The sequence below is a fragment of the Aethina tumida genome, chromosome 5 (assembly GCF_024364675.1).
Source record: "Aethina tumida isolate Nest 87 chromosome 5, icAetTumi1.1, whole genome shotgun sequence".
Lineage (NCBI taxonomy): Eukaryota > Metazoa > Arthropoda > Insecta > Coleoptera > Nitidulidae > Aethina > Aethina tumida.
The window spans coordinates 27,419,395-27,435,214 of record NC_065439.1 but is presented as its reverse complement, the minus strand read 5'-3'; the positions used below and the strand labels follow the sequence as shown (position 1 = coordinate 27,435,214).

At 29.8% G+C, this 15,820-nt stretch overlaps 1 protein-coding gene across 1 annotated transcript; it reads left to right on the top strand.

Annotated features, from left to right (window-relative positions):
• The first annotated feature begins 963 nt into the window (after positions 1-963).
• Positions 964-15,787, top strand: LOC109597203 (uncharacterized). The gene is made up of 4 exons (XM_020012843.2): positions 964-1,153; positions 8,907-9,311; positions 15,138-15,279; positions 15,331-15,787. The coding sequence occupies exons 2-4, from the start codon at positions 8,930-8,932 to the stop codon at positions 15,521-15,523; spliced, it is 717 nt and encodes a 238-aa protein (XP_019868402.2). The 5' UTR covers positions 964-1,153; positions 8,907-8,929; the 3' UTR covers positions 15,524-15,787.
• Positions 15,788-15,820: the final 33 nt, after the last annotated feature.

Here is a 15,820-nt window from a genome sequence, read left to right as displayed (position 1 = left end):
TAAATAAAAGTGAAAACACTTTTAAAATCTGACCGTAAACATACCAAACAAATGTGAAATTAAAGATCCCCGGAGATATTTACTCTTCAATGTTTGAATGAATTGCGTATTTTGGCAACAGGTCACTAATTGGTTTTTAAAATAAATAGCAATTATATGTCGCAACCTATTATACAACGATGGTCGTGATTAAGCTGGTGTATAATTTGGTGATGGGCATTGTTATCTGATTTTATGGCTGTTCAAGGATTCAGTCTCGTTAAGAATCGTTTGTAAAATTATTTAGTAATGGCATATTGCACCAAGAGATATCAAAATAGTTTTCTTTAATGGTGTACAGACGTGTATAAAATATAAAATGTAATTAAATATATAAAATACATAAAATATATAAAATGTAAAAAATATATAAAATATATATAATATATAAAATATTTAAAATATATAGAATATATAAAATATATAAAATCTTCTGATGGATTGATTCATATAGTGACAAAACATTTTGCTACGAGTAAGTTAAATAACGCCTTGGAGAAGAAATAAGAACACAAGGGAAAATAATGGCATAAACGACTCCTTAGTTAGAGTTGTTAATTTTAATTAACCCAATAAATATCGTAGAAATACTTCTTGGGTGAAAAAATTCACATAGAAAACTCTTGGAATATTTTATTAATTGCTGTTTACAATTTACCGTTCTCCGATCTGGCTTGCCTGTTCCAGTTGCAACGAAATTACCACTAATACCTCTTAATGACAGTTATCGACCATTAATCGATAAAACCAAAGAGAAAAACTGCGAAAAACCTATTATAGAGCAGCAGGATAAAGAAAGCCTGGTATTACGAAACAGGTGTGGGAAATGACAGGTAGTCGCCCACTAGATAGGCTTTCTCCATTCAGCACGATCGTTCGGTAGTAGCTCAACGAAACGTGAGTACCAGTGAGTACTATCAGCTCGTTTGGTGCGCAGCATTTGACTCGCCACGGGCGACGCGCCAAGTCTCATCAATCGACGGAATCGGCGAAATGCAGTAAAGTCATTGTTTACGCGGGGATTTTTTTATAGTGTGAATTATTATTTAGTGGTTGTTTTTGAGGCACAATTGTTGGAAAAAAATTAGAGACAACTAAATATTTTTGGATTAAGGTAAGAATATTTATTATCATTGTTTATATTAAGTTATTAAATTAAATTGAATTTAATCATGTTTGAAAAATTCAAGAAATTTATTGATAAATTTATGATTTATTAGAATAATTTTAGTAATAATTAATGGATTTTTATCTTTGTACTTGAAGTGGAAAATTGAAATTAAATATTAATGATATTCCCTATAAAAATTGTTAAAATTAAATAAAATCTAAACACGAATAATAGTACCTATTAAAATTGAGTCATTGACATTTCGATTTTAATGTCTGACCAATTTTGGATTCACTAATATAAAATCAACACTACTAATTTATATATTATGGCTCTTCCGGCCAATTAATCTAATTTTGTATTTGATGGACGTTTAGAATAAAATAAGGGATATTAATCACTATTATTAATAATCTATCAAAATTATGGAAACCTACACTAATTTTCACTATAGTTATAAATGTTAATTAATTAATCAAATAATAAAATTAAACATTTAATGATGTCTAAAATAATAAAATCTTCAAATAGAATTTTGTTTTAAAAATAACTAAATGTCAATGAATTAATATTTGATCTGAATTTTAGATTCTAAAAACTACAATATTTTTTTACTGCTCTTTAATATTTTATTAGTCTACATGGTCAAAACTATAAATTTACACTAAAATCTTCTTTATTATTTTGTATTTAATTTAAATTCAAATTAAATATATTTATAGAATATTATATAAATTATTAATTAATAGAAAACCTTTGATTTCACTCAAAACAAATTAATGATTATATAATATATAAAAAATATAAAATAAATAAATAAATAATAAATAAACTTTGTTTGTTTAATAATAAATTCTTATTTAATTTTTTTTAAATTTAACATGTTTCATTTTAAAGTTAGTGTTTCTAAATAATTTATAAGAAATAGTAAGGAAAACATATTCCAAATATGTATAACATAACTGTAATTATATATGATAATAAATAAATAAATTTAATTAATTTTCATTATAATGTTCGCGTATATTTCTTATTAAATTCATAAATATTTTATATATTTTCAGTGTGACCACTTTAATACCAATTTTGTTAAATAACAACTAATAATATTAATAACTAATAAATATAATTTCTGGCTTCTCCTATGTATTTTAGAAATACAAATTTTTTAAGAAATCTAAAACTTATTTCTTAATTAAATTCTTATTTATTTTTTTTATTAATTTTTCTCACTTAAAATTTTTAAATATTTATATTTTTGAATGTTGAATAAATAAGAAAGAGAAAAGACATTATATAAACGATCCCTTAAATAATTTAATTAGACATATTTTTATTGCATTTTTCTATAAAACAAGAAAATAATTGTTAAATGTTAAAAAAATAAAACACGCGAATTCCTAAATAATTGGAGGAGAGAAAATAAATGTATACTTAGTTAATTTAATCAGGATATAATTTATGTTACATTTTATGCAGTTCAACTTTTAATTAGACCTGACAAATTCTGTGAAAATAAAAAAGAAAATCAAAATAATGGCAAATAAATTTCCTTTGCTTTTTTTTAATAAACTTGTTAAAAATGTATCTTCTTCATTCTGCTATTGAGATGAATAAGTTGGTAAAACGAAATAAAAAAGTAAAGAGAAACTGTCAACACAAAAGTACCTCAAGTACCATTTTATTGACCAAGTTGAAAAGATTAGAAAACTGTTAAATAACAATGTGCATGGAAAAAATATAATGATTTTAATGGATGTAATACGTTTAGATTAGACCCATTAGATGCTCCACATAATAACAAAAGCAGAAAATGTTACGCTCCAGTCTGATCTGATTGGATATTAATCTGCATTCAATTATTGCAAATTGCCTAATGTAACGAAAAACTGATCCGTTTATGTGAGAGTTAAACGTTACAATTATAATCGGTTTCTCCACCCGAACAATTAAATTATTGACACGCTTACGCAAACATTACTTAATAAAAGTAACTGAAACGCAAATAAATTAAATTCATAGATAACAGTATTCACAAAAATGGCATCTCAATACTGTTCGATTGCGAACGGCATCGTGACGCAATTATAAATGCACTTGCGGTGCATTCGTGTTACGCAATTTGATTTTTTTTTATTGTGCCGCGTTTATGGTGATGTACAGAGGTTTGCGCCTAAGGACGTCGATAAATTATTGGTTTTTAGGCGGCCGCAACAGTTAGCATAACTGCGAACGGCCTCACATGAAAATTATTCATCGAATTCGTTTTTGCAGGTTGTAACTGTGTCTACGAGAGCCACGCAAGTTTTACAGTCGTTAGTTAAACGCTGACTATTTTTAGTTAATTGAAGTGGGAATCTATTACCGAACCGAACAGTCTCGAAGAGTCAATTAAGAATTACATTTCGTTTGGTTTATTTAGTTTTAACATAGTTGGAAAACTCGTTCTCGAATTAGTTCAGCTGGCTGGATCAAATTAAAGATTAAGTCACCCAAAGTAATTTATGGTTTTAATGTTTAACTGTAAAATAACATAAGTTTTATTTAATAAAATAATCAACCAAATAATTGACAATGTTATGTAAGCAAAAATATGTTACGAGAAATATATGCTGGGTTCTTTGAACTGAGGAAAAAAGATCAACCTCACTTTGGACCTCTTCTTCGGGATTCTCTAACAAAAAACTGGACGAAAACAAAATTAAATAATAGTCCATGGAGAAATATCTGGATTATAAAGAAGGATTCATCTATCTTATTCAATAAAAGTTTGTGAAGAACATAAAAAGGTATTGATTTGAATTTTTTATGGCAATTATAACTATGACTTGAACTATTTTTTAATTAAAGTCACATCAACTTTGCTATTTTATTGGAAATCTTGGAACTCCCTGTATATTATATTTCTAGTTGTTATTACAAATAAAATGGTATACCATGTTCTACACCTAAACTCAATAGTTTTTGAGTTATTAGTTTTTTCCAAAAATATTTGACAGGTGGTCTAACTAAAATGTTCGTGAAGGCCCCAATTTTGATGCTGGAACGTTCATTTTTAGCATACACGTTAACATTTAAGTCTTCCGTGTGACAAGTGGTCTTGCGTTGCCATGGGGAATCTGAATGCCTTTTCTATTGACTAAAACAGCTCGTCTTTGAGTAAGTTTTTCATGAACTTAGTCAATTGCACAGATGTATTGGCCATCAAGTTTACCAACTTTAATTTGTTGTCGGAATCAACATGCATAAAACATCAAGATCAATATCAACTCATTTGCATCACGTGCAACTTGAAAATGGTCCAATATCTATGAAGTTAACTTCGCTTTTTTTATTTGAAATTCATTTATCCAGCTTTTCTCCATCCAAACATGTCCAAACATGAGAATTTGTATCAATTCTTTTTTAATTTCTTCACTGATACAGAATCATTAAATTGATGAAACATACAATCATTAAACTCCTTCTTGGGTTAAGCATCTTCTTAAGTACCGTTCCATCAGGTTTACTAACTTCATTCTGTCGTCGGAATCAACATGCATAAAACATCCAGACCAATAAAAACTCATTTGCATGAGGTGCAACTTAGAAATGGCCCAATGTCTATGTCACTTATTTTATGTGAAATTCATTTATCCAGCTTTTTGATGAAACTCATTGCATCAAACCTCTTTTTAATGCTTTTTCATCTCAATTTAACCACTGGTCTCCTTCCAACCATGTCCAAACACGAGAATTTGTATCAATTATTTCTTAATTTCTTCACTGATACAGATTTCATGACGACCTTAACGTTGCCCATCTTTCTCTCAATCATTGCCACTATTAAAGTGGTAATGCTTCATCAGAACTACTATCTTCCTATTTTGTTTCTTCAATGAAGCAAACTTTCACGAATTACACCACTTGAATCCACCATTTTTAACCTCCAAAAAACATTTAAGAACACAATGTCGGAAAAAATAAATAGCACAGTTAGAAAGAGCAAGTGCAGTACTCTTTCCGGTACCCAATATATTTTGTTCAAACCGTGCAGAATTATTTAACAGCATCATTATGTAAACGGCGTACACGAATACCTGCCGTGCCAATTCGTGTAGCGTACAATTTTTAATCAGCGATTATAGAATATGCAAATGAGTAACTTCCATTACCATTAGGTGCAGTTTTGTGAACCGCATTGTTTCGACTGCAAGAAAGTGTGTTAATGGTCACCGTGGCCGCCCACCGACAATTAAAAAATGCACCAAAGCAGGGCCTGCATTTTTCGCCATTTCGAAAACACATAGAAAGTTAATAAGCGCATATAGGGTTAGATGCACGCACAAGTTTCTTCTAATTAGGCTTTTGGACTGTAATTTATCATGTGTGTGTGTTGGGTAATTATTTCGAGCAAGCAACAACATTCACTCTTATTAAATTGGAGGCAATTAGTACAAGAGTGTGACCATCTTACTTCCTTGATGAAGCAGTTTTACCGTGTCGTTGCTTAAACACAATCGTGATTCAGTTAATACTGTTTAAGTTGGATTTAATTATAAAATGATACACAACTCATAGGCCATATTTTGTTTATAAAATTTTTACCATTGACTTTCAGAGAAACTATATTTGAAAGTGTGTTTCATGACGGACATGAAAAGTGTTACGGAAAATGTCTAATATGAATTTATGATTTTAATTGCACCGTTAAAATATTGTTCATCAAATTTATAGCTTATTAAAGACAGTTATCATCTGTGGTGGGTCAAGTAAAGGTGGTTGTTGGCTGCATAAAAGCTTAACAATTCTTCTTTAAAATCTTGTTACAGTATCTTTTGAAATAAAGTTTTAGTAACAAAGTAACATTGAAAAATATTGAACTGGAAAGAAAATTGGAACATTAACTAATTCATGCTTTCAGTTTCAAGACAAAAACCTTAATATGTATTTAAGTAACAAACAAAAAAACTAAATCTGTGGTTAAAAAATGGATCTAGAGACTAATTAATTACTAGAAACTCACCTAATTCAACGAAGAAACAAAATTCCTTAGTAAAATACATTTGTGGGACTTGAACATTGTAAGAACCCAATTTATACATGAATTATATGTCTGGTTTCTTATGTGTACATCAATAAAAATGCAAATCACAAAGATGAATGAACAGAGAATTAAATCTCCATTGTTTTGTGAAAAAAATCAATATCTCAAGCAAGAAAAAAGATTTCGAGATATTTTTTTCAATGAATTCAAGACAAAAACCTCAGTATGTATTTCAATCAAAGTAACAACAAAAAAAATACTTAGTTTTATAATAGACACCAATTATACGTATATGTTCGGTGGTTAAAAAATGAGTGTGTAGACTAGTTAATTACTGGAAACACACCTCACTCAACTGAGAAACTAAATTCCTTGGTAAAAAACATTTGTGGGACTTGAACATTGTAAGAACCCAATTTATACGTGAATTATATGTCTCGTTTCTTATGTGTACATCAATAAAAATGCAAATCACAAGGATGAACAAACAGAGAACCAAGTCTCTATTGTTTTCTGAAAAAAGCTCTGATTAAAAATGAGTGTGTAGACTAATTAAATACTAAACACACACCTCACTCGACTAAGAAACTAAGTTCCTTAGTAAAAGGCATTTGAACATCATAAGAACCCAATTAATTTTACACGAACAATACGTCTGGTTTGGTTTCTTATGTGTACATCAATACAAATGCAAATCACAGAGATGAACGAACAGAAAACTAAATCTCCATTGACAGGAGAAATAATACATTGCCAGAACAACAAGTGTTAACCAACGATTTAACACAATTCCAAAGCAACGATAAAAACCCAAATGAATGCAGTCTTCACCGATAAAACGCTTTTATTATCCTGCAGCGGCAAACCATAAAATATGCAATTACATGTGATAGAATCGAAACTGAATGGACATAATTGTCCAACATGTGGTTGTGAAAACATAAAGCTTTATATACAAGAATAAATTGAAATGATTTACATACAAATTCAATACTCGAGACACGACCCAGCCTTTGGTCTGGTCCATTGTGATCAGAGAAAGTTTGTTGTTGTGTTTTCATTTATAATTGTTGTTCTAAAGGCATTTTTCAATTGTCGCAGTCCGAAAATAGATCTAATGAAAATGTTAATTAAAGGTCGATTTCTAATCGACTCCTAATTACTCATATTAGATTTTTGATAATCTAGTTTAAACATTTAACATTAATTATAAAGTCGGTATTGTAACAAATAGTATCTACAAAGTAGTTGATACCGTATAGGATAAATTAGTGTAAATAAATGTATAAATTCCATACAAGTTTTTACATTTATCAATGGACTAATTAACTTGGATATCCAGTAATCTATAATGCCAGTTCTTGGCCAAGACGAGTTATTTTTTAGATTTCCTATTACAGAACACATCGCCGTGATCTACTTTTCCAACACAACGTTTTCTAGTGGTCTACGCCGCGTCTGAAGATTGATGATTTTACTCAGAAACATTATAAAAGTCTGCACACGGTTATACAATATGTGTGTGGTAATGTGGCGTGTGAGCGTCATACTGAAATGGAGTGTTGCAATTTTTTTCGTCTTTTTGTAATTGCAAATTTAAATTTATTCATTCCCGACGCGTCGAACGTTTGTTTACAAATTAATACGTTTGTTTATGTGGGAATGGGTTTGGGGGCATTTGTTTTAGAATCAAGGTCAAGATTGTCGTATTGACCCATAAGATTTTCGAGGAAGGAATTTGAAATGGGTATTTTCCGAAATAAGATTCAAGGTTGAGCCCAGCAGGATTTTTTAACCAAAAGCCTGACATCAGCTTAAGAGTTTCTTGGAATTATTATATTATTGGAGTTATTTCTAGATGTGTTTGCCTACCTGTATATTTACTAATAAAAATTAATTAATTAAAGTGATTTTAAAAATTAAAGGGTCTTTAAAAAAATGATTTTTAGACATTTTTAGCACAAAAATTTACTTTTCCACAAACTAAAATATTTCTAAGAGCTGTTGAATTATGTATATAAAATTTAATTTATACCATGACGTCCATCGTTTTTCATATTTTGTCTATTAAGAATAGAAAAACCATTTAAATTCTATTTATAAATTCTATTATTAAATTTAATTTAATATTTTGATTATTAAATACTAAAAAATAAATTAAAAGTTATTAATAGACATGTTGAACAATAAAATTTATTTTTATATTAATGGTATATTAGAAGGCTAATTGTAAAAGCCTTCAGTAAACAATATGTGGACATGATTTCGAAGAAATGTGGGTATCCTCATTTACATCTTTGTTCTATGTGTATCCTGTCCAAATAACACCGATTAGACATCAATTCCATTTATTTACTATAATAGAAATCATTTTATGTCAAATAAGACTTATTAAAGACCATATGTTTAATGGATTTTAAGGTCACCATTTATTGAAGAGTGAATGTGTGCAAATAAAAACGATTATTCCATTATTACAATTGAAACTTGACCAAGATTTATCAAACAATTCAACACAGTGAAGGAGAAAACAGGTGTTTTACAACCTAATTAAATCAATATAACATACAAAATGAAATCGATACCCTTTTACAAATTTAATTATTGATTTCCAAATATCAATCAACTGTTGGAACTTTTTTATTTTTATTTAATTCAAAGATAATTAAGCGAAAACGACCATAAAGAGCTTTATGGGCAAATGATTCAACCTCGCCTTTTTCGTTGCAGGTTGATCAGATCAATTTAAACAAATGGACGACATCTACTGGAACTCGATATCGTTTGGCAGCGAGGAATCGCTGCAGGAATCCAAACCGTACGTCGATCCGTGGGATCTGGAGAATTACGCTTACATCCGCAGCCACCTGGACTCGGTGGAGAACGCCTCAGATCCCAGTTCCAGCGGCGAATTCGTCGAACAGAATTCCACGTCGTTTTACTACGTGCCCGGAATTCCGCCGCCAAAACGCAACAACAAATATGAGAGTCGCGACAAGGTGCGGGGGTACGATTCGATGGTGATCGAACAGGGGAATTATGCTGCGATTGACGAAGTCAAACAATACGTCAGGAGGCCGAGAGTTGAGGAAAGGCGGATCAGGAGTCACAGCAGAGATGTCGACTTCGATTCAGGTATGACAAGTATGAAAAACATCACTTCTAATCTCAATATTTGAAAATCAACTTACAAAATATTTTTAAGATGGATGTTGTAATTCTTCTATTGTTGGTGAAGTTGTCCTTCATCATTGTGGCTCCTCTGTAGTTGTATTGTCTTTCTTCACAATCACTCCAAGTCTTCCAGTTTTAACTGCAACATTCAAAACACTTTTAAGATGGATGCTGTAATGCTTGTATTAATAGTGAAATTATTCTTCATCATTGTTGCTTCTGTAAAACTTCTTTCTTTCTTCTCAATCTCACCAAATCTCAAAATTCAACTGCATCTCCCAAAATGTCTTTAAGATAAATGTTGTTCTCCTTCTACTATTAGTGAAATTGTTCTTCATTCTTGTTTATTCTCTCTAGTTTCCCTTCTTTTCTTCTCATCTCTACAAATCTTCCAATTTTAACTGCAACCTCCAGAAAATCTTAAATATAGATGTTGTTATTTTTTTTTTGTTAGTGAAGTCATTGTTCATCATTATTGCATCTTGTAGTTCCTATTTCTTCTTAATCCCCAGTTTCAAGTGTAACATCCATAACACATTTAAGAAGGAAGGTGGAATTCTTCTATTATCAATAAAGATTTCTTTATTCCTTCTCTCCAGTTTCTCTTTCTTTCTCCTCAATTCCTTCAAATCTTTTAAAAATTGTTCTTGTTCATCTTTGCTAAATTTTCAATCATTTCAAATCTACCAGTTTCAACTGCAAACTCTAAAACATTCTTAAGATTCTTACTTGTATTTTTACTGAGTTTCAATATCATTATCATTGTTGTTTCTCTGTAGTTTTGAAAATTTTTAAGAATTGCTATCTGAATTATCATATAAAAAATTTAATAGTTGCTCTTTTTCTTAGTAAAATCTGCTTCCTTTTTCACCTTCTATTCGTATCACCTATTTATTTTTTCTTTCCAAGCAATTAACCGTCTTTCTTTCCCTGACGAATCCTTCGCATTAAAAATTTTTTACATGTCATTCCATTATAAGAAAACGTTGCGTGCCGCCTTTTGTTGTGCTTCACCATTTCCTCTTCACTTACGCAGTTTGCATTTTACGATATCCCAATGCCATTCTGCATTAATAAATGTTAAGCAGATGCAGTAATTAAATTGCACTGCACTATGTCATTCAGAATTACGATCACGTAGCGGTTGAATAGTATTTGCATACAACGCTTATCGTTTAGGATGTTGCAAAATGAGTTGTTAATCGTGTTTATAAAATAATGCCCATTTCCTTTAATTAAAATATTAAATAATAATTGATAGTTTATATTAATGGGCTTTGCGCAACAATCTCAGAATTTAATGGTGGACCTTGCATCGAAGACCCCAACAGCATTTTAATAACAAGGAAATTTTACATAAGCGTGACTCCGTTTCCTTTGGAAGCACCTCGGTGCCACTAACAATGTTTCGGATTGGTGTTTCAAAATGTTGAGTGCCTGTGATTGCTTTTGTAACGTGTAATATTTTATAAATTCATTAACCCACTTAAATATCTATCACACCATAAATTCTTATTATCTTTCAATCAGAATTCTCTAAGCAAAATACGTGTGAAATGTGCAACATTACTTCATTTCCAGCTTCAAGACAATAATGGTTAATGTGATCATTTCACACGTGCATCAATCCACTTACTTCTTATGAAGATGTAAGGCAACTCATCCATGACAATTAAACCCAATTTCTTACCAAAATGAAGGTAAATTACATTAAGAGTTATATAAGAAATTGCTTAGCGTATTGATTTATAATTATACGCCTTATAAAAATTAAGTAACATAATGTTTATTCTGTTACTTGTCCTAAATTTGTATTGTTCAAAATTTCTGATGGACACAAAAACTGGTAATTCACCTGAACAATTATGCACGATTACGTGTAAAAATTAAGCGCACTTTCCAGGTAATTTCCTTGTGAACTAAAAATAATGCAAACAGCATTTGTTCCCTTATACTTTCTAAGTTTATGTAAAAATCTTTGTCGGGATTAATTGAATCGTACGATGGAAATGGAAAGTGGTCTTCAGGTGATGTAAAAAGCGCTAAATTTAAGGATTAATTGCAACAAAGCGTGAAAATTAATTGGAAGGCGTAACGCGAAATTGCTATGATTTTGCGGATTTTTTAATACGCTTGCACATTTCGACACGCCTCGAGATAAACGGTTAAAAGAAATAGATTTATTACACAGTACAATTACATTTCTTTGGGTATGCGTTTCACGTATAATTAATTGCCCTATGGCAACAATTTTTATGGACGTTTTACAACGTTACTTTGATGGAAACAATTAAAAACATAACGTCGTGTATGTAGGAGATGCTTTCCATAACATTATGTTCGCCGAATGTTACATAAATTTTATATTAACGTAATGTGGGCCGGAATGGATATGATTAATTAAAAACTCCTCCAAAATGTCCGCTTAGGTTAATTTAAGCAATGTTTCGCACAGGTGTATTTGCAGCGGACGTTTCTAAATGTCACCGTACCTTGATAAGTTAATGCTAAGAGAAATCATGTGCACACGCAATGTATCAATTTATTATTTTATCAATTAGCCACTTGCGGTTCCAATTCACGTACAAACATTCTACGGATAGACACCGTAAATGAAGAAAATGTTAATCGGCCACTCGGCGTAGTTCTCTCGAAGTCGATTAGAAATCGCCGACATTTTTCATTTAAACTTGTCGGCATAAGAGGAGATAAAAAGTCTATGGATTAACTGAAAACCATTTGTACAATTACTGGCGGAGTCTACATATAAAATTGTTGTTTGGATGTTTAATTTAACACAAGAAAGAAACTATTCAAAACTTTGTATATTTTGCAATTTATTGATAGGATGGAACACATTTAAGATGGAAGGTGGAGTTCTTCTATTATCAGTAAAGATGTTCTTCATCTTCGCTGTAGTTGTTTTTCTTTTATTTCAAGGCCTTTTGACCAAAACATTTTTAAGATGGATGCTGCAATTCTTCTATTAGTGGTGAATCATTATTCCTTCTCTTTAGTTTCTCTTTATGGGAGTCTACATAAAATTGTTGTTTGAATGACTAATTTAACACAAAAACGAAAAATTCAAAACTTTGTATATTTTGCAATTTATTGATAGGAAGGGATTTCAATTTTTAAAGCAAGTGATTCCACCAATTTTTCAAAATTTCTGTTTAAATGACATGCCATATTAATATTAAAGCCTTTTTTGATGAAAGAAATTATTGAAGACTAAACATTTTATTTATTGGAATAATCTGGTGTCCAAATCAAAATTCCTTTTCTACTTTTACATATTTAATTTGTTTTCTTCTTTTAATTAATATGTTTATTTATATTTTTAATTAAACGACTCATTCATTTAAAATAATTTAAAATGCAGTCTTAGTTTACTAATTATAAAATGATTATCTTTTAAGATTATCATAAAAATTTTCTAATTTCAAATTAATTAACTAATTTCTTCCTAATTTAGTATGTATGTATTAAAATACAAGAAAGTGTCATTATTTTTTATTTATTTTGTTGTAACTTTGATCATTTTATTTTATTATATACAGGGTGACTCAACAAACTTATTCATTAAAAGTTTATGGATAGGAAATAGGATCTCACTTTTTTAATTTAATTTGAACAAAGTTTCATTTCTGGTTTAATGGGAAGTCAGTAAATTTCTTATTTTTAATCAAACACCCTATATATTTCAGATCTTAATAGAACTCAAATTTTCTTTATTTACGTTTGATTTGAACTAAATATTCTTAATGAAAAATATGATAGTCACTGTAACAAAAATTATTTCTAATTCTATTTTTATACGATAGATATATTCTCAAAAAAAGAGAATTAGATGTAAACAACATTAAAAAGTTCTTGTTACAGTTCAGTTACGAATTTATTTCGTTCTTACACATTTTAATTCATTAAATATATTATAAAAAATATATTATACATTGAAAAAAAAAATAATATCTGAAATTCATTAATATAAAACTTCATAGAATATTGAAAATCGTGTAAAAAGATCTTTTTCTTCGTTTTAACCCGTGTAAAAAGAGATTTAATTCTTATTCACTTCTAAGCAAATTTGATCACTTTGTTTTTTTGCTACCTACTTAAAAAGTTCTTTTTAACTTAACTTTTTCTCATTCTGAATGAGCTTTTTACAACTCTTATTATTATTGTTTCTCCATCTATTAACATTAAAATTACCATAAATTTTCTAATTTCTAATTAGATTAATCATGATTAACTAATTTCTTTCCAATTCGGTATGCAACTATCAAAATACAAGAAAGTGTCATTATCCAGATCAATACCTTACCGTGACATTGGACGAAGTTCAATAAACTTCTAAACCCATATTTGGCAATCACCAACAAAATAGATTTAAATCTCGACACTTTCACTGATAAACATCGGGCCTAATGTTGGGCAGATGATTTAAGCATTTAAATGACTGGTTATATTATTTATAAATGCAGATATACTATTAATAAAATATTTACATTGCGGTACTTTCTCCGCGCTTTAGGCTGTATTTGGATATGTAAAAATAAATATTGTATCGGTCATAAATTGCATTATCGGATAAACTTTCTATCTATATATTCTTAGGTGCATATTTAAATGAATGTTAATGGGACTAACTTGAAAACAATAGTGAATTTTAATTCAACACGAATAGCTCTATATTTATTTGCAAATTGGAACTTTCCCATTTGATTATATTATATAATATTCGCCATACAATATTGGAGTTAAATATACGATTTATAATAAGGTATATTAATTATTCTTTTAGAGCTGAGTTAATTAATTCAGAGGATGAGTTAAAAGACGAACAATACGAGGTTATCTACAAAATTGGTTAACTACAGCTTATTGTGTAGTACGTTGTGTAATGTATAAAAATAATAATGTTCATGCATATTAATACCAGACATTGCAGTAGTTTCTTTTTGCAACACTACCATTTTGAAAAATTAATACTGGACTCATGTATAACAAAAGTAAAAGTCTCAATAGCACTATTCAATACGTTTATCATGACATAACTAATATATCAAACCTTATAATTTAATATAGACGTTTCCTGTATTAGACTTTATAGCAATTTAAATCTTTTTCCGATATAATGAAACACCGGGATATTTTATACCATTATTAAAACTTAATGCCATAAAACGAATTGGCTTTCACAACTTGTATAATCTGTTATGAATGTTGTTGAAAGGGACTTTTTCCAAAGTTGAACGATAACTCTTAGTCTGTAGTTAGTTGAACTTTCATTTCTTCAGTTTCAAATTACCCATTTTAACTGTTTGATGAACGAGACATCTCTGTTTATTGGCAACATCATAAAACGAAACAATGGTCAATCACCAAGCATCTGTTCTGGGTTTTAATGACACCTATTAAATTGGTTTATTAAAACAATCACACAGTGTTCAACGTTCAGCCGCAATTATAAACAGATTTTGTTGGCGGATGTAATGCGGTCTGAAAACAAATTTAATGTTTTATTATAACGTTCCATGTTTATTCCAATTATCGCTCTGTCACATCTGATGTCTAACAGGCCAAGAAAAATTGTGCGGCGACCTTCACATGAACGGGAAATCGACGAAGTGATGCGTTAGACCTTCGTGCCGATGAATTAACATATTTCGCTGGCATCGAATGGAATATGAGGCAATTTATTTGCTTTTCCATTTGTCAATGTTTGCTTTATGTAAATAATAGAGACGGATGCTTAGATTTACGGTGTTACTATTTTTGTTACAGATTCAAACGAATCTCCATACGAAGAAGGCGTAAGCGAACCCCTATACGGTTACGGTAACAGGGAGAAAATCTACAAGAAACTACCAGTACCGATACCTTCACCAAGAGACCGAAGTCTCAGTTTCTCATACGGAGATTATGGGTAGGTTTCCGATACTTTCATCATTCAAATTTGGTATTTAAATATTTTTAGACATAGCCCACGAAATGACATCTACAGTAGATTAGACGATATGCCAATGAAAAAAGATGCCACTCTTCCAATCTACGAGGACGATAGAAGATTTAAAAGGAAACCCAGCATTTTTGGACTGAGTAACTACGGTCATCTTAAGATCGATTATTCTTACAGCTGGAACAATCTCAACAAATATATTTGTAAATGAATCCCTTTCATTTTGTTATTTATTTCCATCAAAGTGGTGTACAAGACTGCCCATATCATATTGATTGTATAGATTATTGGTTGTTGTATAGTTTAATATGTATGTGATTAATTTAGGTGAGACTGTATTGTCAATTAGATTAGCTCTAAATTATCACTGAATTAAATTATTGATTGATTATAACATATATGCAGGTAACACATAATATTCTTTGTAAAAATCACAATAATTGTAAGAGACAAATTAAAATAATACAGTAATAAAGGCTTTTTTGTTAGACAATAAAGAATTAAATTT